This window comes from Alnus glutinosa, chromosome 4 (assembly GCF_958979055.1).
Source record: "Alnus glutinosa chromosome 4, dhAlnGlut1.1, whole genome shotgun sequence".
In the NCBI taxonomy this organism is placed as follows: domain Eukaryota; kingdom Viridiplantae; phylum Streptophyta; class Magnoliopsida; order Fagales; family Betulaceae; genus Alnus; species Alnus glutinosa.
The window spans coordinates 5,579,030-5,605,290 of NC_084889.1; the positions used below are offsets into that span (position 1 = coordinate 5,579,030).

The following is a 26,261-nucleotide window of genomic DNA, read 5'->3' on the forward strand; positions in this document are numbered from 1 at the left end:
GAAGTACTTTAATGAAAAGTCAGTCGATCTGCAGTTATTAAGTTTTGGTGGATTGTTTATAGAGCTCTGCTTGATGTTTAATTTATAAGTAATTGGTGGTATAAATAGTTGATTCTAGGATGAAATAAAATTGTAAGAAAATGTTTGAAATAGGTTTAACATTATGTTTTAGTAGGCATCATGTCATGTATTGGGATTGGGCTTGGGCTTGGGTGTGACAAACCAATGGGTAAAAGGTGGATGCACAATCAAATGAGTTGATATTATGATCCTCTTAAATTATTTGTCTAAATTTGAGAGAATTCGAGCATGTGATTGTGATAAATCACTTATATGACTCACCTGACCAAATAAAAATTAGGCTGACCAACCACTTATCCGGTCAAATGAGTTTCATAAGTGATATTGCATAATCACATGCCAAAATTCTCTTAAATTCAAACAAATAATTTGATAGCTAGTGCCCTCCTCCAATTAGCTGAAAAGTGTAAATGAGTGGCAAAAACAATACAAAAGTCAAATGGCAGGCATTCATCATGGCATGGATCGATCCTAGCCCAGCGTCAATCCGAGGATCAAATAGTACTACAATATTTGATATTTTGTGAGTGAATATTTTTGGATATTATACTTTCTTTCTTTCTTAATTAGTTATGGGATATTATAATCAGATACAATTAAAATGTAAGTGATATTTGCTTTTAAATTTAATATATATATTTTTTAATTTTTTATAAACAAATAAAAAAAACCCCAAAACTTCCATATTTATGAATTTTATACCAAAACAAAAACACGACGAATTAATTGAATGGTCCAAATAAAATATATTGCACAGTGCAATACGTACCCAGATCCCAATCCAAAAATGTTGCCATGCTGGAGTGCATGCCGGTTAGCTATCGACACAAGGAAACCTCAATACAAGAAATTTGAGACAGTACTGGCCTACTAATCTTAAATTCAAATAATCATAGCCACCTATGATTCCATAGATGAGAGTGATATCATACTTAGAATATATTTCGTTGTTTTTGTTTGGGCTTCTTTTGTGTCCGGCCAGCTTGTAAACCTACCACTTTGGACCACGCCATGAAAGCATTTCCCTTAATGTGTCATATGAGCGTTGCATGGCCATCATTGTTGTAATAACTTAATTGAAAGTGTATTCGATCGTTCGCCTTGATCCATTAATTGATATCCATGAAATAATTCTACAAGAAAGTTTATTATAGTGGGAATAATGCCTATCATAATTAAAATTAGGTCTTCCAACAAATATTTCTATAGCCGTTTGTAATTTTTTTTTTTTTTTCTTATAATTAGGAAGGACCAAAGCATAAATGAGAGAGCAAGTCTAATCTTAATAGGGGCCAAACCTAATTTTTAGGCTAAAAAAATATATATTTAACTATATATAAATATTTTACGGAAATTCTTTTAACTAGTACAAATATTTTAACAATATATATTCAAAACTAGAGGAGGGGGCCATCCTCTAGGGATGAGGATTCCCTCAATCCTATTCGCTTATTTATAATTAACCATGAAAAAAAAAAATAAGAAAAATCAATTGTTTCTCATTCTATGCAACAATGAATATAATGAGAAACTATTTACTAGAAAATTAAATTTGTATTGATACCCATGCATATTCTTTTCTTTTAGGCTCCTGTTGCTTAGAAAAAATAGGAAAGGGAAACAGAATTTATATTGCTCAGAATTTTTTATACATATCATTTGGAATATTTTAGCAAGAAAATTAAATCCCAATTAACTCAAATTAAGCATTTGAAAGTTCTTAGCCCTAGCTAGTTTAGTAAAATTAATTGGTTGAGAAAATAATCAAAGCAACGACAATCTACGTACATGTTATTTTGAAAAATCATTTTGGCCTAGGATTTCTAGCTTTTTTTTTTTTGACCAAGCTTTGGCCTCCCTTGAAATAAGTTGTAAAGTCGCTTTCTCCACTCTCTGCAGCAAAACCAAGCATCATGTATGACCCAACTCAACCCATCAATAATTGACCGAATTGAATGGAGACGTCCTTAAATTAATTAATTTCGTGTCAAACATATATAGGGTTAAGAAAAGTCAAAGGGGCGACCCATGTTGGCCCCGTTCGATGACCGGACCATGACAATGAGAAGCTAGCTGCATACATGCATGTATGTATATAAAAGTAAGGGTTGGGAGAAATGTGTAGCAATTTTTTATTGCATAGTGCCTATCATGACCAAAGCGGAGATGTTACTATCGGCATACATTAAGAGGGACGGAACTAGTCGATGGATTGAGAGATTATAACTTTTGGTTTTTCTCGTGGGTAATGCATTCACACTAGGGTTTTTCTTGTGATTAATGCATTCACACTAAATTTTCATGTCAGATTTACTGATTGATGTGTGGTGTTTTAAATTAATGATTAACACTTGTTTTTAATTAACTGACATGAGAAGTTAGAGTAATTCTAGATGTTATTCATGTGTCCCTCTAAAAATAATGTGACTTTTAAAATAATAATTAGATTAAATAGCCATGCTACACATCATTCTCCATCATATTTCCCAACAATCTCTTTTACAAAATAATTTATCATTGAATTTATGAGACTCACATGGCCGGTGTCTTATACATCCAATTAGGGAAATGATAGTTGGGGGCCAACTTGCCGCCCCCAGCAGCCTTTTTATAATAAAAAAAATGGTTTTTTAATGAAAAAGTAATTTTTGAAGTTGCTTTTTCATTAAAAAAATCTCATTTTAATTAAAAGGGGCGGGCAAGTTGGCCCCTGCCTATCATTACTCATCCAATTATAGATTCACCCATCTAGGTAGGAGATGGGTTGGAGAATAATTTTTATCATTTCTGTAGATCTGCTAGAATGTATGAAAAATATATTATATTTTCAGTACATTTCATGTTTGATTGATATGAAAATATTCTCTATTTACGGGTCAATTGTAATCAAATATATATTAGGACTGTAATTAAATCATGGATTACCATACTTGTATTTACTCTAAACCTTATAAATAGAAACCTTTGTAGTTTGTACTGTAAACAAACAAGTTCATGAGCACAATGTAGCCCTTAGGGCTAATTCGTAGAGGTAGACGTAGGTGTCTTACACCAAACCACCCGTAAATTCTTAATTCTTTGTGTCTCTTCTCTCTCATACTTCCACTATTATATATTCCTATAATTCCCATAATTTAAGTTTTCTCACATATTTCAACAAGATAAAAATTTAATAGTGATGATGTATCACACATTCAATGATAATTCTAAAAGCCACATCATTTTTTAAGGGACACAAGAATGACATGTAGCATTACTCGAAAAAGTCACTTAAAACACGTCATATCAGCCAGTGTGAAGAATAGCATTACTCTTTTGTCATTTGTGAGATCAAAATTATTTACTATCTTCATAGAATTATATAAAGACAAGAAAAATAATGCAACCACATAAGGGAAAGTACTGATCTGTAAGTAAGACTGTAACGATGCATGCACCCGTTGAAAACACAGGAACTAATCCTCTAAACAAGAAACCACAAGAATTAATGCATGCCACCTAATTAAACACTTAGGTGCAAAAGCATATAAATAAACTAATATATATTATAGTGTGAACTCAATCTCATATTACATGGCACATGCTTAAACGACTTCTAGAATAAAACGAAGATAATATAATTTAATTATGCATTCTTACAAATTTTATATTGCATGTAAAGATTTGCTTCCTAATTATATGGTAAATTATATGTAACCCTTAATTAGAGCAGATCGATTCATTCCTTTGAGAACACACCTTGACGTATGAGTTCCTGTTCGCATGTAGAAATGAAGAAGTAAGCCCACGTGGAAGGCTATCAAATTCTGGCATTTGACCTAGACTTTTTTTCTTCATTTGAAATATGGCAACCTTGTAACCAATTAGAAAAGTTGAAAATAAAAATAAGCGATGAAAATTTGAGTGTCAGCCAAATCTTACCACGCCATGGGCATACCTAATGGTCAAGTCTTCTTCTCTTTTCTGGGCAAGCCCATAAGGGCTCCAACTATTTCGGTTGGAAAGCCACCATCTTACGTACACAGCCATGGCTTTAGTTTGTGTCCTACGCAAGTCGGAGGTAGGGAAGGCAATTCTTGTTTATGGGTCGAGTTCATGGCGTATCGAGTTATAAGTATACAATTATATAAGTTAATTAAATGGGTCAAACTCTTTAACCTTGATAAAACACGACCCGTATAACCTGTTTAATAAATAAATCGTATTGAGTTGACCCGAACACGACCAATTTCAACCTGTTTCGACTTGTTTAATATCAGTGGTTTAAAGTGACCCAAATTCTTGGTATGACCTAATTAGTACAATTTCATAAATAATAAGCATAAATTGTATCAATTATACATATTCACAACTAGATTTATAACAACAATTTAATTAATAATTGATATCTAAGTATCCGTAATCATAATTAAAATAAAATAAAATAAAAAATAACCCAACTTCTCAGCACAATATCAAATCAAAATAATTTCTAAATTAATATTAATAGAATGAAAAGTATATAGAGCTGAAATGTAATTTTAATTTATACTGATTATGCGGGTTAAGCATGTACTTACTTGAGATTGACATGTTTATTAATCGTATAGAGTTCGAAAGTCGTGTAAAAAACTGTCCACCCTGAATTGAAGGTACCCCACATCTTCAATTACTTGCGTTACACCTAGATCAACTTGCATATATTTTTGTACACAGAAAATACAAGATGCAAGCCGTAAACCCAATAGCAAGGTGAGTAAAGGTGTGCATGCATGTCTACTTAATTAATCAACAATGTGAACCATGCATTATAATTATTCTAAGCCGGCCTGCACTCTGACTCATATTCCACAGACCACAGCTCCTCACAAAAAAAAAAAAAAAAAAAAAAAGGCCAAGATTGAGTAGCTTAATTAATGTAGGGATATACAAACAGTTATAACTTGCAATTTTTTACTAAAATCGCTAACCACCAAGGCAGATGTGGTTATTTTTATAACCGTCGGTTAGCGGTTATTGTGTTTATAACTGACGATTTTAAAACCGCTTTTCAATTTGGGTTTTGAGCCGGTTTTGGACCGGATTTTAATTTTTCCAAAAAAGACTTTAATAATTTTTGGACATTTTGCCTTTTGGTACAAAATTAACAAATCTAAATACAAATCCAAAATATTTATTAAAAAAAAAAATACAAATCCAGAACACAAACAAATCAAAAACCAAAACATTATATATATATATATATAGGGGAAGGCAGTTAGCGGTTATTAACCACTTTTTGCAAATTCTATAATCGCTAACTGCTTCCACCTAGGCGATTAGTGATTATACAGTTATGCGGTTAGCGGTTTAAAAGCGGTTAATTATAACCGCTTCGCTTATACGCCCCTAGCTTAATGAGTCCTCGTACGGCTCTGCTATGATGCTCACACCATAAGATTCGGTCCATAATATATAGCTAGCTAACTAGGTTACTTAAAAATGTATACAATATTAATTATTCAGTTATGTATGTTGACCATATATACAATTAGAGTTAATTAATTAGATACTTAATTCATTTATATGATTATTTGGAGATGCTACGTCATGATCTCCCTCTCTGACGTACGTGGTACATGACCCCTTCAAAGTATATACACACGCAACAGTTCAGACAAGTTCAAACATCCATACCACCACGAAACCGGCCATTATATACCAATTCTACACTATCATCACCCACAAGTGGCCAAGTTTTACTATATTTGATCTCTCTTTGTTTTTTATATATATATATATATATATATATATATAATATGTTTAATTGATTAATCCCTCTACTCCATTGACTTGCTCTCCTTAAATATTTCTTGTCAGCTCTATATAACCTATCCTTATATTAAAAACTAGAACAATAATGCCTTCAAAATTATCACCACGATCATTCCCTCAATATCTTTCCTCTCTCTCTTTCAACTGCCCGGCTTCCAAATACAGCATGGACTTCTCAGACTTTCCTGCAGGGAAATCGCCGAGAAGAGAGCTCCAAGGCCGCCGCCCCACGCCTCTCAGAGTACACAAAGATTCCCACAAGATCAAGAAACCGCCGCTGGCGCCGCAGCAACAGCCATCACATCCACAACCCCATCAGCATCGCCCGCCGGTCATAATCTACACGGTCTCGCCGAAGATAATTCACACCAGCCCCCGTGAGTTCATGACTCTAGTTCAACGCCTAACCGGCTTGTCATCATCCTCTTCCTCATCAATCGACCCGTCTACCAATATTAATCCTTCAAACGACTATAAAAGCGGTGCAATATCGCCCGCAGCTCGCTATGCGACGATAGAGAAGGCTAGGTCTCCTGAAGGGAAGAAACTACAGCATGGCGGCGGCGGCGGTGTGGGAGGGATAGAGATTTCTCATGGGGTTGAGACGATGGGTCAATTTCCGGGGATATTGTCACCGGGGCCAGCTTTACTTCCTCCAATCCCATCCAACTTTTTCTCTCCCTCGTCTGATCCTGGGCCGCTTAGCAGCTTCTTTCATGATCTAAGCCCTGTGTTTCACGGCAGCAAGAATAATCATGTAGAAGGTAGTTTCATGCCTAGCCCTTCAAACTTTATTTACATGACTTCCCCTACTACTCCATCCATAGACTTATTCAACAATTTCTTTGACTATATTTGATTGTCGGTGGGTTTCTTGTTTTTTGTTCTGAGAACGGAGAGAGATATAGCGGTCTTTTTTGGGTTTAATTAGCTTCAATGGTGATCGAAGAGAGATGATAGATAGGGTGGACTAAAGTGGATTCCGGTGGCGGCCAGAAATATGTAGTTGCAAACTTCTTAATGACACTGTCTGCTTGTTCTGTTCACGTTTTAATTTGGTGGGCCATTCATCATAAATATCTCATCATATGATATTCATCCTTCTCTTTTCTTTTCTTTTAGAAAGAATCCTTCTCTTTTCTGGTTCCATTTTCTTGTCATTTCTAGCTTGTGGCTTGTAATTTGTACCATTCACATTTCTTAATTTCTCTCTTTACATGCTTTCTTTTTTTCCACAAATTTTAGACTTGCCTCCTAATTATTTAATTACCATATTGTTAGAAAGTTAATTTAAATGCCACATTTTGATGTGGAAACAGTAATGTTGTTGAGGATGAAATTAATCCAACCTTATTTCCCAAAAAAAAAAAATCCCCGAAAAACTCATTACTTTTTTCTCTTCTCTCTGCACCATCTCTTTTCGGAGTTTGACCTTGTGGAAGCAAGACATGCTGCCAACCACCATGCATTGTTGGAGGAAGGTTGGTATAATGGTATGATATATAGTATATAAAATTAGGGGAAAATAAACTTTAGCCATCCAAATTATTGCTACTTTTTTATTTAAGTCACAAAACTTTAAAAACTAGAATATAGATATATCAAACTATCACCAATTGTCAAAAAGACTACTCCATCAACGTTGGATGTTAAAATTGATTAGAAAAGTGGTCACTTCGGCATGATGTGACCACTTTTCTGTCTTTGTTCTTAAAATACCATATTTTCTTTAAAAAAAAAAAAATCCAAAAAATAAAGAAAGAAGAAGAAGAAGGAGGTGGCCAAACCATCTCACAACCTCCAATAAAAAAGGAGGGTGGTTCGGCCACCTTCCAAAAATAGAAAATGGGGGTGCTCAATTAACCGGCCATCCCCACAATTTATTTATATATAATTATAATGGGGGGAATTATATATGGTAGTTTAAAAAATAAAATTAGAGGTATTATGGGAACAAAGACGGAAAAGTGATTATGTGTGCAAGTCACACGTTGGACACATAATCACTTTTCCATCAATTTTAACGCTTAACACTGATGGAGTGGCTTTTTTAACGGAAGATGGTAGTTCGACGTATCAAAATGCCATTTTTTTAAGTTTGGTGGCGTAAATGAAAAAGTGGTAGTAGTTCTTGAGAGTAAAGTGTATTTTTCCCATAAATAATAATATAGTATAATTCGCAACGAAAAATTTAAAATTACCTCCACTCATATTTGTTTAAGCGAAACAGATAACCTTAGCAACAAATACCTAAATAAAATTTAAAAGATGTATCTTTTAGCCTATACTTAATAATGCCTTATAGATGGAATCATTGGAATACAAGGAATACTTATTTGGAATAAATTACCGAACACCTTAATTTGTGTCTAATTAAACCGTATGTGGCATGTGGGCCACACTTTAATTATTAGGAGATTTCTAACATTCTTTCATTTGGCCGTCATGACACATAAATTTCTTATTGTGTTATGTACTTCAATAATGACCATAACTTAATAATTCCAATTTATTCTTGGAATGTTCCACATTACATAAGGAATACTACACATGAATAATAGCGTTAAAACGCAAGACTAGTTATATTTGCAAATCTCCAATGTTCTAAACCTGGGTTGCTTTGATATCGACCTAATAGTCGTATTGCCAGTCCAATGTCAAGTCTAGTATAGATATGTGCATATATTAGACTGCCTACTACAGATGCATATGTAATACTTTTTGTCAGCTCGTGTTCCAATGCATTTCGAGGACATTGATCTTTACTGAATTTATCCCCTTAATGGTAGCTAGGTGCTACTAAAGGTGCACAATTCTTCATTTTGAATCTTACCAAAACTTTTCAATGTAAGCCATCTGAGATAGTCTTAATATTCTTTATTTTTCAGTCTATGTGAATTTCTATATCAATGACATAAGATACTTCACCCAAATCCTGAATTTCAAAGTTTCATGAGAGGAACTGTATGTGGCAAACCCAAATCATTGTTTGCAAGCAAAATATTATCTACATATAGGACTAGAAAAAATAACTTAATTTACTCTCAATAACCTTAAGGTATATACACTAATCAACAAGGTTCTCAATAAAATCATATGGGATAATAACATTGTAAAATTTTATATATCACTGACAAGATGCTTGTTTTAGCCTATAAATATATTTTCTTAATTTGCAAGTCTTTTGACTTTTATCATCAAAACCTTCGGACTGTGTCATGTAAACCCCATTTTCAAGATCCACTTTCAAAAAAGTTGTTTTCATATTTATTTTGATGCAGCTCTATATCAAAATAAGCTACTAATACCATAATTATCCTAAATAAATCTTCTTAGAAACTTGAGAGAATGTTCATGATAGTCAACACTTTCCTTTTGAGTAAAATCATTGGCTATAAGTCTAGATTTGTATCGTTTAACTTTACAAGAAGCATCCATTTTAGTTTTGTAAACCCATTTGTAGCCTATAGCTACAACTCCTTTTGGTAAGCCAACGAGATCCTAGAACTGATTTTTAACTATGGATTCCATCTCTTCCTTTATGGCATTGAACCATAATGTGGATTTATCTCCACTCATGTCTTGTGAAAACGAGCTTGAATCATCCTTAGTTCTGACATCAGACTATTTGAGGTATGTAACATATCACTAAGAATTGTTAGTCTCCTTATGCTCGAGGATCTTCTTAATCCTACTTCCTTTATATTTTTTGCAAAGTTCGAGAAGGTTCGTCCTTAACCTATTCTTCATGAGTTGGATGATATATATGTAACTAATTGTGGTTCAATGCAATCAATTTGACTTTTCCTAAACACAATAAAACGTCATTTATCTGAAGGCGATTCAATCAACTTTTGTGCTTCCTAAATGTTTTTCCTTTGAGGATAAACAATTCTACTAGGCTTAACATTCTCTAGAAATTTTGTATTTATGGACACAACTACCTGGACATAAAATATTTGTTCAAGCGAAATAACGCATTTTTGCTACGGACTTAAAATATTTGTTCAAGCAAAATAAAGAGCCTCAACAACAAATACCTGAACAAATTTTAGAGAGAGGGGTGTCTTCTACTTTATGTCTGATAACACATTTTTTTTAGATAGAATACGCATGCTCTTTATTTATTGAGTAGGTCACGAACCCTCAATTAGAACTTTACCGTATTTATTTCTCCCATCAAGGAAGAAGAAATAAATTCCAATTATAATTCCACAAATGATTCCTTATTTGGAATAAATTACCAAACAATTTAATTTGTGTCTAATTAAACCGTATGTGTCATGTTGGGCCATTATTAGGAGATTTCTAAGATGGTATTTTGTCTTTATTTAGGTTATGTTTATATACATTTAAAAAACTTATGACTTAATGGCCACAATGCATTGGAATGGGAAAATTTTTCGTAAAATACAAAATACTAGACCTACGAATCAGCTTTTTAATGTCACCAAACTTGCCTTCATCTTATGTTAGAATCAAAAGATACGACAGTTTTACTCTGATTAATCTTTCTGAACTATATTCATAAAACTTGAATTCCTAAACTAGACTTAACCCTAACTCAAGTACTACTAAATACAACCCAAAACCCCCATGTTTTGACACTTGAAATTGACAGCACAAATACAAAACTTAACAATAAGAACATAAAGGGAAAAAGCTCTCAAGAGCGTTTCTTATTGAATAAACTGAATAACAATAAAAATTGGGCGGCGAAACCAACTTTATTGTGCTTAAATAGATTTTAAGACCTCAACTTTGAAAGTAAAATTATAAAATTATTATCTGTCAAAATTGTCGTAGCGTCACTCGAGCCAACGTTGACACGCGAGGGTCGCACGAAGCTTCTGTCTTCGCATTCACATTCAACCAAACACAGCTGGAACGGGAAGTGCTTAAATATGTATATATATGTATATATATAGTCATCCGGCTGCTACCTTTGCTCCTTTAGTTTTACCCACCTTGACTTTAGCTCCAGGTGCCAAATGCATGGACTTTGCAAAGATGTAAATCACTAGTTAATTTCACAAGAAATGTGAAAGATCGATCCATTCAATTCTTTCATTTTAGTAAAACAACGTGGCTAGCTTTTTCATGTTGACGACGACAACCTTTTTACTTGCCCAATTACAATCTAGAAGGTAAGGATAAATATTGCTCTTAAGTAATCGGGTACGTACGCTGTATGAACACCAGCACTTGGGGGGTTGCAAAGTCAATATATTTAGTATAATAATTAATGCTCAATCACTTGTCTTTTTTTATAATTTTCTTTTTTCTAAAGCAACATGGGAGTAGTTAGATATGAACACGTTAATCAGGAAGGAAAAACCAGCTGCCCACTAAAGATCATATTGTAATTTAGTTTTTTTTATTTTTTTTCAAAAAAATAAAATTTATTTAATTCGTTCTTTAGAAGTAATCATTGAAAGCAAAAGTTGGATTTTGGTTGGGACAGGCTGGATTTTATTGTCCAGGCCAGACTTCATAGATTTTCTAGTCATGTTCCTTTTAGAGACACTGCATAGTGCTAAGGCCATGAAGTGAAGAATTTCCATTCATTTGTTATCTGTTTTGCTAACCGAGGGTCGTCGTCGTCTTCTTAATTGTTTTTCTGTAAAGTTTATTAACCCTATTAGAATATATACGCACAATCTATTTATATGGGCCGCCTCTACTGACCAAAGTGAAAGTGTTTTCATTGTATCTCTTTCTCACGGTGGTGGTTGTCTCCGAGACCATTCTTAAGTAGCCTCATCAAAATAGTATTTTGGTGAGACAATGTGGTGAAAACATCAAAAAATTATTCATAGCAGTCTCACCAGTTTAACCAAAAAAAATTTGTGAGTGAAAAGTACTCACCAATTCATTAAAAAAAAATAAAAAAAAAAAATGTCATTTCTTTTTCTTTTTCTTTTCTTTTCTTTTTTTTTATTTCCTTTCTTTCTCATACTAATTAGTCTCAGCACAACACCACTTTTTTCCTTTCTTCCTCCTATTTTCTTCTCCCAACTCTCACGCACAGCATCGCTGTGCTCATCACCACGACACTGTCGACCCCACCGTCACTGTTAGAACAAGACAAATATTAAAAAATATGACCGTTAGAAAAATATAAGCATTCAAAAAAGATAAAATAGAGAAATAATAAAGAAATCTGAAAAAAGTATTATTTAAATAGAATAGTGATAGTGAATAGTTAAAATAGTGAGGCTGTTGAGAGTGCTTTAAAAAAATGGCTAACCAGAATTTTTTTTTTTAAAAAAAATAATTTTTAACTATTTTGACTAGTAAAATTTGGTAAGATTACTATAAATACTCTTCACTTTAGTGATATTAATCCTCCTTAGTTGGTCTTGTTGTTTTATTTTGTTATTTTGTTTCTTTTGTTTCTTGTTGTTCGCCACTGACTCAGAAAAATAAATAAATGGGGGTCATCAGCTGTCAAAATTACACCATTGGCTTAGCTTTGACTTGCAGCAAAAAGCGACAACCCATCTCATATTGGGGAGAGGCACTCTTCAACAAACAAGCAAATTTAAAGGAGAAGAAATCTTGTAATAAGATTTGACCTAACATCTATTCCTATCTTGACTTGACCTACAATTGATACCTATCTTACTCCTAAAATAAGTTAAGGCCCAGGTGGGGTATGCCGTCTGCAAGTTGTCTCCATTCTTTCTTTCTTCCAAGAAAATAGAACGGCAAAAAGAAAGTCTGATTTCTCTTTATCAAAATGCAAGTGCGTGGCCGTGACTCCTTTGATATTAGAATTCTCTCAAATTATTTGTCTGAATTTAAAAAAAAATTCTACATAGGGCAATGGCATTGGCCCTGCAACTTCTTGACTGTGATGGTTTTTTGTTTTGGGTTTTTTTTTTTTTTTAAAGACTAAAAGAGTGAAAATGAAGGTTAAGATTCAGTGTTTTGTTAAGTTTTACTAATATTTACTTTTCTTGTTTAATGTTGAAATGTCAATCTTTCATTGAAAAAAAAAAAAAAAAAAAACCTCTTACTTTTTGCCACTGGCTTATTAAAGTTATTCATTTATGAAAACCACTTATGGAATCCACATGACCAAATAAAAATTAGTCTATCCAACTACTTATCCGGTCAGGTATGTCCTATTAATAGTCTCTCACAATTATTTATCTAAATTCTCTCAAATTCGAATAAATAATTTGAAAAAATTCTGATATACTCCTCCGATCCCAAGAACAACAAAAATCATGCGATTGATTGTATGCATCCATAGTTTCTTTTTCAAAATTCATTGAGAAGAATCCAATAAATTCTTGGAATCTAGTTCTGAAAAGATCCAATTAATAGGTTTTAACTTTTGCTTTCTTTAATTGTCCTCGAGCATACATTTATCCGGGATTCTATTATTCTATAGGTGGTGCGAAACACGAGAATCTTGTCACGATGAAAATAGTCAAAAGGTAGAAAACTTTACCACATGAATTACCAGTTTAACAAAAATTAAAAAGAAAGAATTTAGAAAGCAAGGGCCCATTTTTCGAAATGCTATTGCTCTTGAAAAGTAATATTTTCTCGAGAAAAAAAAAAAAAGAAAAAAAAAAACATAAAAAGGCTTTCAACTTTTCTTGAAACCTGATAAAATAACCTTTCAGAAATCCTGGATTCTATTTGCTAAAAAAAGGGCAAAACACATTTGACTTCAACTGTTTCTTGAAAATTGATTCGAAAAAAAACTGAAAACTCTTTTTAAAACCTAAATAAAAAAAAGGCCCTTAATTAACAAAAACATCAACTATAATCAACAAATTGCAGGAAATTTTCAACCCTAAAAAAGAAAAGAAAGGTAGACACTTGGTAAACTGAAGATTCTTTAAACTGGTTGATATATATAATTTTAGCGTGTTTGACCTCACATATAATGAAAAGTTTCATAATTTGCTGTAACAAAATGTATGATTTAGGACATAAATCTATTTCCAATAACCAAAACAAACAAAGCAAATTAAACTCATTTTTCGCGTGTTCGTTCGTTCCTAAGAGCATCTCTTGCAATACTAGCTATTTTAACTATTTCAAAATACATATTTTTCTATTTTAACTATTAATTTTTCAATACAAACGCTAACAAATTCTTTATTAGACTCTCTACTTTCTTTTAATATTATTTTTCAATATTTTAAGAACAAAGATAAAAATAAAAATATAGAGAGCACACGACCCGATACCTCTTTCTCCAACAAGAAAAACAATATTTTATTCTTATAGTGTGCTACAGTAAAAAGCAATATATTGCTATTCACTTTAGCAAAAAATGCATTCTACCTCTTCTGAACCTAATTTATTAGAGATGAAAATTGGGTGAGATTAGCTAAAAATACCTATTAGGATGGATTTACCTAATCTGTTGTTGGAGATGCTCTAGGGCCTTATTTATTTGTTTTGCCAGTATGTGTTAGTCAGAAAAATGAGAACCTTCAAAGCATCTTATCCAAGCCAAAAATTGCCTAAATGACTAGGACACTGGAGGATTTTCTACTTGCCAATTCCTGTTCCATATGCATGTCCCTGTTCCCTGAAGAGTTCTCAAAATCAGCATTGTCAGGCTAAGTGACTACTTTTTTTTGGCAATCACACCCCACCTCACCTACAAAAATAGAACAAGATAAAAGAAAAACAAAAGAGACCAGGGGAGAGGGGGGAGGGGGAGGGGGAGGGGGAGGAGGAGGATAGAAAGAGAGAAACCCCAAACACTATACAAGTTCTGATGAACAAAATCAAAACACTGGAGCGCGGATAGAATATAGTGAGCTAGAACCATAACTACCGCTGTTGCTTAAAGGACGAACAGGAGCCCTCCGATCCCAGGTTTTGGCACCTGTAAGGTTTTCCTCCACTTCACAGACCGCTGCATTTTTTACACACACAGCTTGCTTTTTCCTAAAAACTCCCCACAAATAAAATTTTGCCTGAAATCCTACAAAACAATTAATTCAAGAACTAGTTCAACTTTATGCAGAAAAACAAAAAAGAAGATAAAAACTGATGTTCGATAAAATAGAGTCAAGATAGCTTTTCAAGATTAAAACAAAGACAATAGGGCTCACTCCAATATTTCGGAGGCAGTAATTTAGAAGAGAAAACCAAAAGCTCTGCATTTTGCACCACGGATCTCAGGGCAAGGTCTTGGCCAATCATGCTATCCACCAGGATCTGAAAAGCTTTTTCGTCACTGTAACAATGTAACATTACCATCTAGAGGAGCCTGATGGGAAATATGAGAGGAAGCTGATAAAACATTGACCAAACCATCATCACCTTTCATTTTCCGGAAAGAAATAAAGAGCGATACTCTGATCAGTTGGACCCCTCTCCCCAAAACCTTTTGGCCACACACCAGACCTACAAAGCAATTCTGCAGAAAGCAAACCTGGTATCAATTTCGCCTCCTCGAAGACTTTAGGGCACGCTAAGTTAGACAAATGAGCTACAAGGCCAACAGTGCCAAAACGTTTATTGCAGATGGATAAACTTCCCCTGTCAATAAGAAAATCCAGCACACAAGTTTACAGCCAGCAGCATCACGTGCAAGTATAAACTTGACAATAAATTCAGGGGGAATTGAGTACCTCCAGATACGATCAATGATAGGCTGTGAACGGACATGACATTTGTGTTCTAAGATGTTGGAAGGGTCCCGCATAGCTATGTGGGAGGTTTTAACAGATTCAGCTTCTACATCAGCATTAGTTTTATCTTTCAGATCCAGTCTAAGCTTCTGAAGTTTTTCACAATTCTCATCATTACGCATCTCACTGCATCGAAGAGAAGGGGTAACAGATTCAGCCACTTCCTCCAAATTGGCCCCATCTTTCAGATCCACTCCCGCCTCTTGCCCAAGCTTCTGACCTTCACAATTCTCACCACAGTGCATCTCACACAATTGAAGCGAATGGTTAAGATATCCAACCTCGTCATTGGAATTGGTGTCATCTGTAAGTACTAGTCTCAAATCCTGTCCAAGCTTCTGATCCTTTTCAAATATCTTACCACAATGTGTCTCATTAAGTTGAAGGGAAGGCCTATTTTCACATATTTCCATGGTCGCTTTAGCCAAAGAGTCAGTGGTGACCTTTATTTTCTTCTTTTTAACCTTCTTGCTATTCTTCAATCTTTGGGAACAAATCTTTTTCTTAAATCCTATTCTAGATTGGGTTGCTTGCACATTTTTTGAATTTATAGGATGACTTATTGCAGAAGGGAGAAAGGTAGCTTTGTCGATAGTAGATAGCTTTTTTCCAACTTTTGGTTCACAATCCACACAAAACCAAGTAACATATTCATGAAATGTGTTGGGCAGTACATCCAAGCAATACCTGGGGAAACAAAAATGAGAAGGCAAGAGTAAAAAACAGCCCATTTCCAGTAGAACAATTATGACCACAATATGAAATGTGTTCCTTCTAACATGCAATTCAGGCAAAGAAGTTTTTTCATAGCAATTGAAATGAGTTAAACTAATAAAAGAAGAGTAATACTACACATCATCCCTTTGTCCTCCTTTTGTCACCCCAAAATTGATGTGGCTCTTAAAATTACCATTAGATTTATGATAGATTACCATTGAATTTTGATCCAATGGTGATTTTAAGAGCCACATCAATTTTGGGAGGATAAAAAGAGGACAAGGGGATGATGTGTAACATTACTCATAAAAGAATGAATTTAAGGAGCGGCACAACTTCAATCTTGGAGTGTCGTTTTAGTTATCCTTCTGTGTTCCAACAATTAATACCATGGAAATGAAACACTTATATCATGTCCACAGGGCATTCGAATAAACAGCATCCGCACCTCTGTCTACTCGTGTTAACATGCCGTAAAGAGGTAGACTCCCAGATAGACTTAGACACACACATTTCCAATGCATACCACCACAAAGACATGTTATAAATAATTCATACCGATGCTCAGCATAAACCTGACAATTGTCACAGTAGATCAAAGCAACATCCCACCCATTGTCACCACATTTCTGACAAATAGTCACCTGCAACAACAAAACACACATTTATTGCAGCCTGTTTGTCATATATCTATGAACCGGTAACATATATACATCAACACAGACTTGGTCCCAAAATCCACACCAAAGACATGCATCATTACAACCCACCCTAAATATATTGCCTTGTCAAGGATAAGGAAATCTAGAATCAACTACCTTAACAAATGTAAAATCAAGTAGGTACATACATGCTTATGCATGAATAACCACAAGAAAACCTCGTAAGAAAATATGATGTGGAAGCAAAGAATAGATGGAGCTTTGCTATATGAATGTCCCAAGGAAGCAAATGTCCTCAATTCCCCCCGCCCCTCTTTTTCTTTCTAATCTGCTATTTGGAAAGATGAAGTAAACAACAAAATTATAGATTACCTATTCAATCAATAGAGTTTCATATGTTGGAAGTAAAATACCAACACTTCCATTTCTAATTCATATATTTACAGAAATGTAAAATTTACCCATAAAAAATTGATTTTATTTGATCTTAAACTGGATCAACTTTGCAACGATTCTAAAGTACTCACCACCATAATGTGCTTCATGATTAACAAAGCAAGCTCCGGCAAGCTCAAAAGAAAAACATCAAAGAGCTACAAAGGGATTTCAGCAAAAATGCAGTATTTAGAAACGATTTGACTTCATTAACAAAATATTCAAATAGCGCTCCCAAAGAAGCAAATCTTCTGATAAAACTTCAAGCCCAAAAGACTACTTGCAAAGGCCAGTAAAAACTGAAATAAGAACAGGTTCAACAAAAAGACACAAACCACATCAAACAACAAAATGTTGAGGACCTGAGATACGAACGTAGTTTATGAACCATTACACACTGCTGCTTCAACATCTAATGCTTACCATCCAACGCTATCAAAGTAGAGCATGAAGGAAGCAATGTCTTTCACTATACACTGTTAAACTCAGTCATCCAGACAAGGGTTTGGGACAAAATATGAGCAGCTAAAATGGCAAATGCTTCATTCAGCACTGACCATAAAATGCCAACATATCTTGTTTAACAAAAAATACTTTAGAAGTATCATAAGAGAGAGAGCCACGTATGTGTCTGGTATTGAGGTTGACCATACCATCCAATACTATAACCAAGTGGTGGCGCGTAAGGTCACAGGTTGAAACTAGTAAGGCTACCTGAGCTGTATTTATCTAACATATCCAATGATATAACCACCACATACAGCGACACTTTTGCTCAACTGCAGAGCAGTATCTATGATCCTTAGCTCCAAAATGAATCTTGAAATTGTAAGATAGGCTTGGCTAATAAAAATCCAAAACATAAACCTGACTATTGGGTTACACTGTTCTACCAAAATACTCTGCAAGTAAATCAAGATTTTTGTCACATTTATCTATGGGGTTATAACATGAAAAATCACCAAGCTCAATTTTTTCAAGCTTAGGTGAACAAAATTTTCAAGAAAGATCATTGCAATAACACGAATGGAAACCCCAAATTCTACAATAAATTCCGAGCAAACACACTCAGAACAAGTGTGGTTCAAAAGGAAAAACGGTGGAGCCCCAAACCTAGGAGGCCTTCCAAGAAGCCCGAAACCTAGAAGCCAATGGAGATTGTGTTTTAATTGGCCACAATAATGCTTAAAAAACTTGTTCAGAGAATGGCACATATTTCCCCTGCACATATAACAAATATTTTTTTTTTTTTTTTGGATGAATAAAAAAATATTTCCACATAATGCTTAAAAAACTTGTTCAGAGAATGTCGCATATTTGCCATACTTGCAGGGTATAAACAGAAAGCTCTTCCATCCCAAATATACTAAAGGATTTTAGAGATTAAGCACACATGGAAGCATACGGCCAACCCATTGTGTAAATTTAAAAAGGAAATGGAAAATTAACACACAGTAACGAAGAGAAACAACGGAAAAAATCGAGACTGAAGTGGAAAAACTAACCATAGTGGAGAGTAATTGTAAAAGTTAATTTTCTCGAGAAAGTGACGTCAGAGAAAGAAACAGAGAAAGTGACGTCAGAGAGAGGAAGGGTTTCAGACTCGGTGCTTAAACCCAAGATTCAAGAAGAAGAGACAACCTATGCACTCTCTCCACTTGAATCCAAACTCGAAATCCCGAAAACCTGTTCGACCCTCGTTTTGCAAACTGTACCCAGTTGAAGTTCAAGCGTGGGCTTCCGCAACATATACAATTTTCAGGCCCCGAATTTAATACCCAGCCCATCCGGCCATTAATGTAAACTTAACTTATCTGGAATTTATTGGAACTTGGAAGCCTCGGTTTGTTTGGGTATGGAATTATTCGATTCTGGTTTTCTAAAAAACAAATCATATTTAATTTAATTTTTTTAAAATTTTATCTCACAAATTCAAATTATGAAATTCATGCAATGAAATAGAATAATTCTAAAAAATTCAACACCCAAACAGACCATTAATCAAGTGCCTCAGTAATTGGACGTCAAAGAGAGGATCTGTAAAATCGAGTCGATTCCTGCAAAAAATCTGCCCGTAGTATCTGATTTTGTTTTAGTTCGTTGGATGAAGAATAGGTGTGATTATCGCGTTCAGCTGTATACGGGACTACGGGTGTAAGATGAGTTCAGTTGCCCATAAATTCGGCTAGGTTAAATTTAATTTAATTTCGGTTTGAATAATAAATGAGTCGATCGTGAACATAATAATATATTCAAATATTAAACAAAATATACTTGTATAAACTCAGTTTGGTTCACATAAGCTTGTATAAACTTATATAATAAATAAGTTAATTGAAAAGTTTGTAATAGGCTCGAACTCGATTCGTATTTGAAATAAAATTAGAGTAATGATTGAACACCACCCAAAAATACAACTTTTCACCACCTTGTTTATGTGATAAGGTGATCCCTCACTACTTTTTAAGTTTTTTTTTATTTTTTAAAAATAAATTAAGGTATGGTACCATCTTGCCACATAGGCAAGATTGTGAAAAGTTGTATCTTTGGGTGGTGTTCAATCATTACTCATAAAATTAAATGAGTCAAGCTTAAACAGAATATATTACTCAATAATAAGCTTGAACTCGATTCATGTCGAAATAATATTAAATGAAACAAACTTGAACATTTAATACTCGGTTTGAATATAGCTCTAACCGAAAAGGTTGCGGCCTAGATATGGTGTAAGTGCATTGTCCATGGTCTGTAGTCTTGTCATCAGAATTAACTGCCTCAGTTCAATCATCAGATCATATATTACCGTAAAGTTTGATTGATAATCAGGTTATATGCTATCTTCCACGTGGAAGATAGATGTAGTTTACGTGTAAAGTGGACCCCATTGCAATTATACTTGTCTTCTGCTTTTCTTTTGAATAAGTTCGTTCAACAAATTTGCACTTCATTTTAATTAAAAATAATTGTATTTTTTTTATTTAACAATTCATTTTTTTAAAAGCAATTACATACGAATTTCTATTTTAATTATCTATTTTTACTATTCTATTTAATTATTATCTCTTAATAATTTCTTTATTTTTTACTTAGAAAAGAGATAATGTTAGAGATTAAAATTTTAAAAACACTTTGTTTTTACACTTGGCGAGTAGGCGAGTGAATAGTACTCGCCAATTTTTTTGAGCACGATTAACATCTTACCAAATATTTTTCCGAATTATTAAACTGGATATGGCTTTTAACTCTCATTTTTAACATTCCGACTAGACAAAATAACATTTAGCTAACCGAATGGCCCAAATGAAAATGCTCTCTTTATGAGTTTAATAGGCTTATTTATTTATAGGATTAATGACATTCCCATATGAGAAATTCATTTTTCTAATATACTGTGACCATCCATTTTTGCTTGGCATTATACTGGGTTTGCTTATGGAATGAGAAATTCATGTTTCTAATCAATTGAACGATTACATAAAAATTATTTTTTGAACATCTAGATATCCAACTGTGAGGATCGGATGATGATGATCCTGCTGTGCGGCTTCTCGAGTATGAGACAAAATTTTGTAGAAATGTTGGTTGAACTTATTATCTAAATTTTAGAAGAATATCATTGAGATGAAGAGCATATATCCTCTATTTCTATTTGAAATGATTCTTCGTTTGTTCCAAATAGGCTTTCTTTTTTCACCCTTTACTTTCTTGATCTTCGAGTAATTTCCCTTCTGGGTTGCTTTTAACTTCTAAGAGTATTTCCAGCAATGTTATGCATCTAAGCTAATCAAAAAGCATCATTTTCTACCATACCTATTTTTCACTTACAAACTCCAACCAATTTTTTTTTTATTACATTCTCTATTTTTCTTAAACCACCAAGATAAAATAAAAAAATAAAAAAAAAATACAGAAATGAATGTAGCAAAAAGAGAGATAATAGAAAGAAATGATTAAAAAAAAATACATAAACTAAAGTTTTGCTTAGTAACTAATCAACAAGCATCTCTTACAGCTTGTCTAAAATCTTTATATTGTATATATTTAACTAAAGCAAATAAGATGAATCAAAGCATAAATAACTCTTAAGTAACAAAATGTGCGACTTGATCCATTGCTCTGCTCGATTATGGGCAACGATGAGACTCTGATGCACTACATGGTTGAACCACTTCTTTTATTGCTTTTAAAGTTCTTTTTTCAAATATTTGCCATGTCCTTCGAGTGGTTATAAATTATTGATGCAGTATTAGGATTTGGTTTAACCAAGTCTAAGATTGCAGAATATAACAATATCTCAAGATTCAAATGGTTGGGTTGTATTTTAAACATTTGTAACAACTTATTTAAAGATGAGGCTCTTAGCTTTTGTAATTCAAAATTGACATGCATCTATTGTATAGATTATTATAAATAGAAGCAAAAACAAAGTCCTCAGTCTGGGATTACAAAATCAAATTATGTTTTATTATACAAATATCATGGGAGAAGCCATAGAGGTAGTTCTACCCCCTCTTGCCGATTATAGGAGTGGCTGAACTACACCAAAAGCTATTGGGGTAATTCAATTTCCCCCTTTGGTTGATTATGAGAGTGACCAATCATTCTCAAGGACTTTAACCACCTCTAACGATCAATTTTGGGGTGGCCGACCATCCTAAACTTGTTTTCTATAATTTTTTAAAGGGTAAATTTACAATTTCAAAAGAATTCGGTAAAAAAAAAATTGTTAGAATTTGTATGGAGGGGTTATTTCGTTGAGTAATGATTCACTACCACTTAAATATACAACTTTTTACCACATTGTCTATGTGGCAAGGTGGTCCCTCACCTTAATTTATTTTTAAAAAATAAAAAAAAACTCAAAAAGTAGTGGGGGACCACCTTGCCACATAGGTAAGATAGTGAAAAGTTGTATATTTAGGTGGTGAAGAATCATTTCTCTATTTTGTTATAGAGGCATACCATAGGGATTTATGATTCCATTTTGAAACCTTAGAGATTTATTTGTTACAAAATAATCATATGAACCAATTTAACAATATTTCCTTTAAAAAATAGGAAGAAACCCTTGCTACTTTCGGAAACTTCAAAGGAATTACCATATAGTATATCTTTATTACCACTCATTTTTCCTTAATATTATGTGATTTTCCTAATACCAGATTGGGTTTGTATAAGTGAGGAGAGGTTTTAAAAAGGTTAATCTTAAAAATAGGCTTAATCTAGCAGAGTAAAATTGCATAATAATTTTAACTTGTCCTTGTGAAAAGGGAAACAAATTAAATGGACTCGTAGAAAATCTTAAAAATACACAATAGTGATAGCTAGTGTTGTGTTCTCTGTGTTGCTAAAGAATACCAACAAAGAAATCATACACTTCAAATTTGAAGTCTCATGGCCTTCTCTGATTAAGCTAATTAATCCTTGCTAAGATGGCTCTTAGGGGTCATCCACGGCAGGTCATCTGGACTCTGAGAATCTTCAGCAGAAGAATCCTCAGGCAAAACAGGTCGAATCCCAACTCTTGGTTTCCTCGCCGGCAACAATGGAAGCGGTGCTTCGCCTCTAAGCATCCTCGCAGCTTCCTTCACCGGCGGCCTCTTCTCGTGGTCTGGGTGCGCACACGAAAGACCCACCAGTAGCATCCTCTCCATCTCGACCGCATCAAACTTTCCCATCAATCTGCGGTCAGCAGCCTCAAGTAGTTTCCCCTTCCCCCACAAGTCCCAAACGAAATCAACAACCACTTTTCCACCATCATCAACGGGTTTTCTCCCTGTTGCTACCTCTAATACCACCACACCAAAGCTGTAGACATCGGTTTTCTTGGTCGGAACACCGGAATAGACATATTCAGGAGCAAGGTATCCCATAGTTCCTGCAGGTATAGTAGCGTCTCTTGTAACAGAACTGTGTTCGTAGACTTCTGCCAAACCAAAATCTCCCAGTTTTGCGTTGAACTCGGCGTCAAGCATTATGTTGCAAGTCTTGACATCTCTGTGGATTATTTGCCTCTCGCATTCTTCATGAAGATACGTAAGAGCAGATGCAACGCCAAGAACTATACTAAGTCTTTGCTTCCATGACAGAACAATTTCTGAATTTGAATGTTTGTGGAGAACTTTGTTGAGGCTTCCTTTGGGCAAGTACTCATAAACCAGGACAAGCTCATTTCTCTCGCAGCACCATCCTTGAAGCTGAACCAAATTCTTGTGCCTTAAGCAACCAACCATCGTTGCAAACTCGGTGGTGAAAGGATTGCGCATACAATCCATCCTATTCCTATTGGCTCTCTCAAACCTTTTAACAGCAACCTCTTGCCCCGATGGAAGAGACCCTTTATAAACCGTAGCTGATGCCCCTTCCCCAACAATTCTGTTTGGATTAAACGCCATTGTAGCTGATTTTATCTCTGCAAGTGACAACCTTCCCGGTACTCTATTCGTTTGAACTTTACAAGTTAGGCCTCCTTTGCGCTTTCCGACATTAACTCTATTCTTTATCAAGAAAAAACAGATTACAGCGAAAATTGCAAATGCGGAGAAGACAAATGCACCTAATCCCCCCAATCCAAAGGCTATTTCTTCTACCTTCTTTCTTCTTTCATAATCATCAGTAGAGCTGCTTGGTTCCTCCGAAAAGCATATGAAACAGTCCCCTCCTTCGACCGTATCCGTCGGAATCACTGAGGAGAGAGACCCAAAAGTTTTGAATTGCCAATGATCAATAACATGAATTGAAGCGCCCTGGCCATTAGAAGCAGAGAACCCAATATGCATGAACTCCTTGAATTGGTTTGAGAGGTCAATCTGGGTAACAAGAATCGGACTTGGAGGTCTAATGTGCGAGTACCCGACCCACACCCGGATCATTTTCATGTCATCTTCGTACTCAATCCAAGCCGTAATCTGCCTCCCGCTTTTCAAATCAATCCCCCTGGAAAATACATCAACCGAAGCGACTGATATGATGGTGCTGACATCGATACCTACGTGATTCCCATTGATGTCGCCAAGCGAAGGATCATAACTCGTATCAAATTCCACAGCGAAAAACGGGTCTTGCGCGTATAAGGCCTGCTCCGGAAGACCCATATAGCCACGAGAAGCGCTGAAAGATTCGGCATTAGAAGTTATCAAAAACGCAATCCCATCCCCGGAAGGACAGTGTGAAGAAGGTATGATGGAGAAGGAGAAACGGCAGGAGAAAGAAGCGGTGGAGTTGGTCGTAGAATCAAGAAAACGAATTGGGTAGAGATAGAAAGCTCTTCCAACCGCAGAAGAAGAAGAAGAAGAAGAAGAGAGGCAGCTGAGTTCTTGGGTGAGACTAATGGCATTGTTGCTGAAGTAGGCGTCACCAAAGAGGGTGAGATTCTTTTCTGGAAAGAACGGGCCAGAAAGGGAGGGGAAAATGAAGTTAAAGAAGAGAAAGAAATGGACCCAGAAGAGCAAAAGAGAACGCATTCTAGCGTTGCATACAGGAAGCCAGGAAGGGGTAGAGATTTCTAACGAGAGAAACGGAGATTAAAGCGTTGGAGTAGTTGCATTTTCTTGCCTGTTTGATAACATGGTATTGTATCTTTGGTTGAGTTGAGTCAGTCAGTCTTGATTCTCTTGGACGTTTAAAAAGTCGTTTCCATTTCGTTAGTCTTAAGAGTGAACCAGAGAATTGGGAGGGAAAACAAACCGAATTCGTTAATCGATCAAAAGGAAGAAAGGGTGATTGCGGTTCCATATCTGGTTCTTTGCGAAAGGTCTACTTTGCAGACACTCAAGTCAATCTTAGACTCCTAGTGTTGGATGGTCCTAAGGATGGTCCTAATCATGCCAAGACATTGAATCATTGATATCACTATCGTTATGGTGTTGGAAGTCAAATTATCCACAATATATGTGTGTTGGATGGTTCGGTCCTGATCATGCCAAGACATTGAATCATTGATATCGGTATCGTTATGGTGTTGGAAGTCAAATTATTCACAATGTGTATGTGTTTTTGTAATTTTTTTTTTTTAAAAAAAGAAAGAAAAAAAAGAAAGGAAAATATAGGTATTTTTAGAATCGGTATTTGACCTAGGATCGGGATTTTCTGTAACAGACTTATTGTGAAATTTGTTTATGGATCATATTTGTGAATGAAGTGAAATGGAATGAATTGGATTGATGATCGAATGATACAAATGAGTAAAGAAATGTAATTGATGAACATTGGTGTATTGAATATAGTCATTCCAGGTGCTTGGCGGCCTCCTATTCTACAATGATCTACAAACTAACACAAAAATTTGCAATTCAAACAAAGTAAAGGGCTAGACTATTTATACAAAGAAAGCCCAACACTCTTATCTACTTTAGCCCAATCAGTTACAACTGAGCTCAATTGAATTACATCCAACTAGTCCAATTTACTATCTTCCACATCACCACTCACGAGCAAAAAACTCTGTAAGCTACTGCTAATCTCAACCGTTGATGTAAGAGTCTAAGTAGAGTGTGACAAACAAAATTTCTATAAAAAAAAATTAAAAAAAAAAACTTGATTTTTATTTTTACAAATTCCATTAAATTCTCATTAACACTTAAATCCTAGCAATTTTTTTCCTAAAAAAAAATGGGGTATTTTGAAAATTTCGACAAGATTTAACAAAAAATCCTAACGGAATACCCTTTTCTGATGCTTTCTGAAAAATAAATACTATAAATTGAGACGTTTTGAAGTTCACATACCTTCTTTAAAAAATAGTGAAATTTTAATACCCTTAAGTGAAATTCTTTCCTTTTACTTTCATGTGGCTTTTAAAATCACCAACTTGTGATAAATTATTATTGAATTTAGATTAAGTAATAATTTTAAAAGCTATATTATTTTTGAGAAAAAAAAACTAAAAACAAAAACAAAA

At 34.5% G+C, this 26,261-nt stretch overlaps 3 protein-coding genes across 5 annotated transcripts; 1 reads left to right on the forward strand and 2 right to left on the reverse strand.

The window, feature by feature from the left end:
• The first annotated feature begins 5,942 nt into the window (after positions 1-5,942).
• LOC133865339 (protein MKS1-like) lies at positions 5,943-7,021 on the forward strand. Its single transcript, XM_062301730.1, has one exon. It carries the CDS (start codon positions 5,960-5,962, stop codon positions 6,731-6,733), a length of 774 nt encoding a protein of 257 aa, XP_062157714.1. The 5' UTR covers positions 5,943-5,959; the 3' UTR covers positions 6,734-7,021.
• A 7,245-nt stretch (positions 7,022-14,266) lies between these two features.
• Positions 14,267-19,033, reverse strand: LOC133866932 (uncharacterized). Of its 3 annotated transcripts, XM_062303594.1 has the most exons (7): positions 18,868-19,033; positions 17,455-17,520; positions 16,824-16,909; positions 15,489-16,235; positions 15,178-15,396; positions 14,967-15,091; positions 14,267-14,836 (listed from the first exon to the last, which is right to left on the reverse strand). In XM_062303594.1, the coding sequence occupies exons 1-7, from the start codon at positions 18,868-18,870 to the stop codon at positions 14,637-14,639; spliced, it is 1,446 nt and encodes a 481-aa protein (XP_062159578.1). In that variant the 5' UTR covers positions 18,871-19,033; the 3' UTR covers positions 14,267-14,636. The 3 variants fall into 3 exon arrangements, with proteins under 3 accessions (XP_062159578.1, XP_062159580.1, XP_062159579.1); XM_062303596.1 differs by lacking the exon at positions 17,455-17,520 and having other exon boundaries at positions 18,868-19,032; XM_062303595.1 differs by lacking the exons at positions 17,455-17,520; positions 18,868-19,033 and adding an exon at positions 17,116-17,396.
• Positions 19,034-22,710: 3,677 nt separating this feature from the next.
• Positions 22,711-24,836, reverse strand: LOC133867421 (L-type lectin-domain containing receptor kinase S.6). The gene has a single exon (XM_062304184.1). It carries the CDS (start codon positions 24,823-24,825, stop codon positions 22,780-22,782), a length of 2,046 nt encoding a protein of 681 aa, XP_062160168.1. The 5' UTR covers positions 24,826-24,836; the 3' UTR covers positions 22,711-22,779.
• Positions 24,837-26,261: the final 1,425 nt, after the last annotated feature.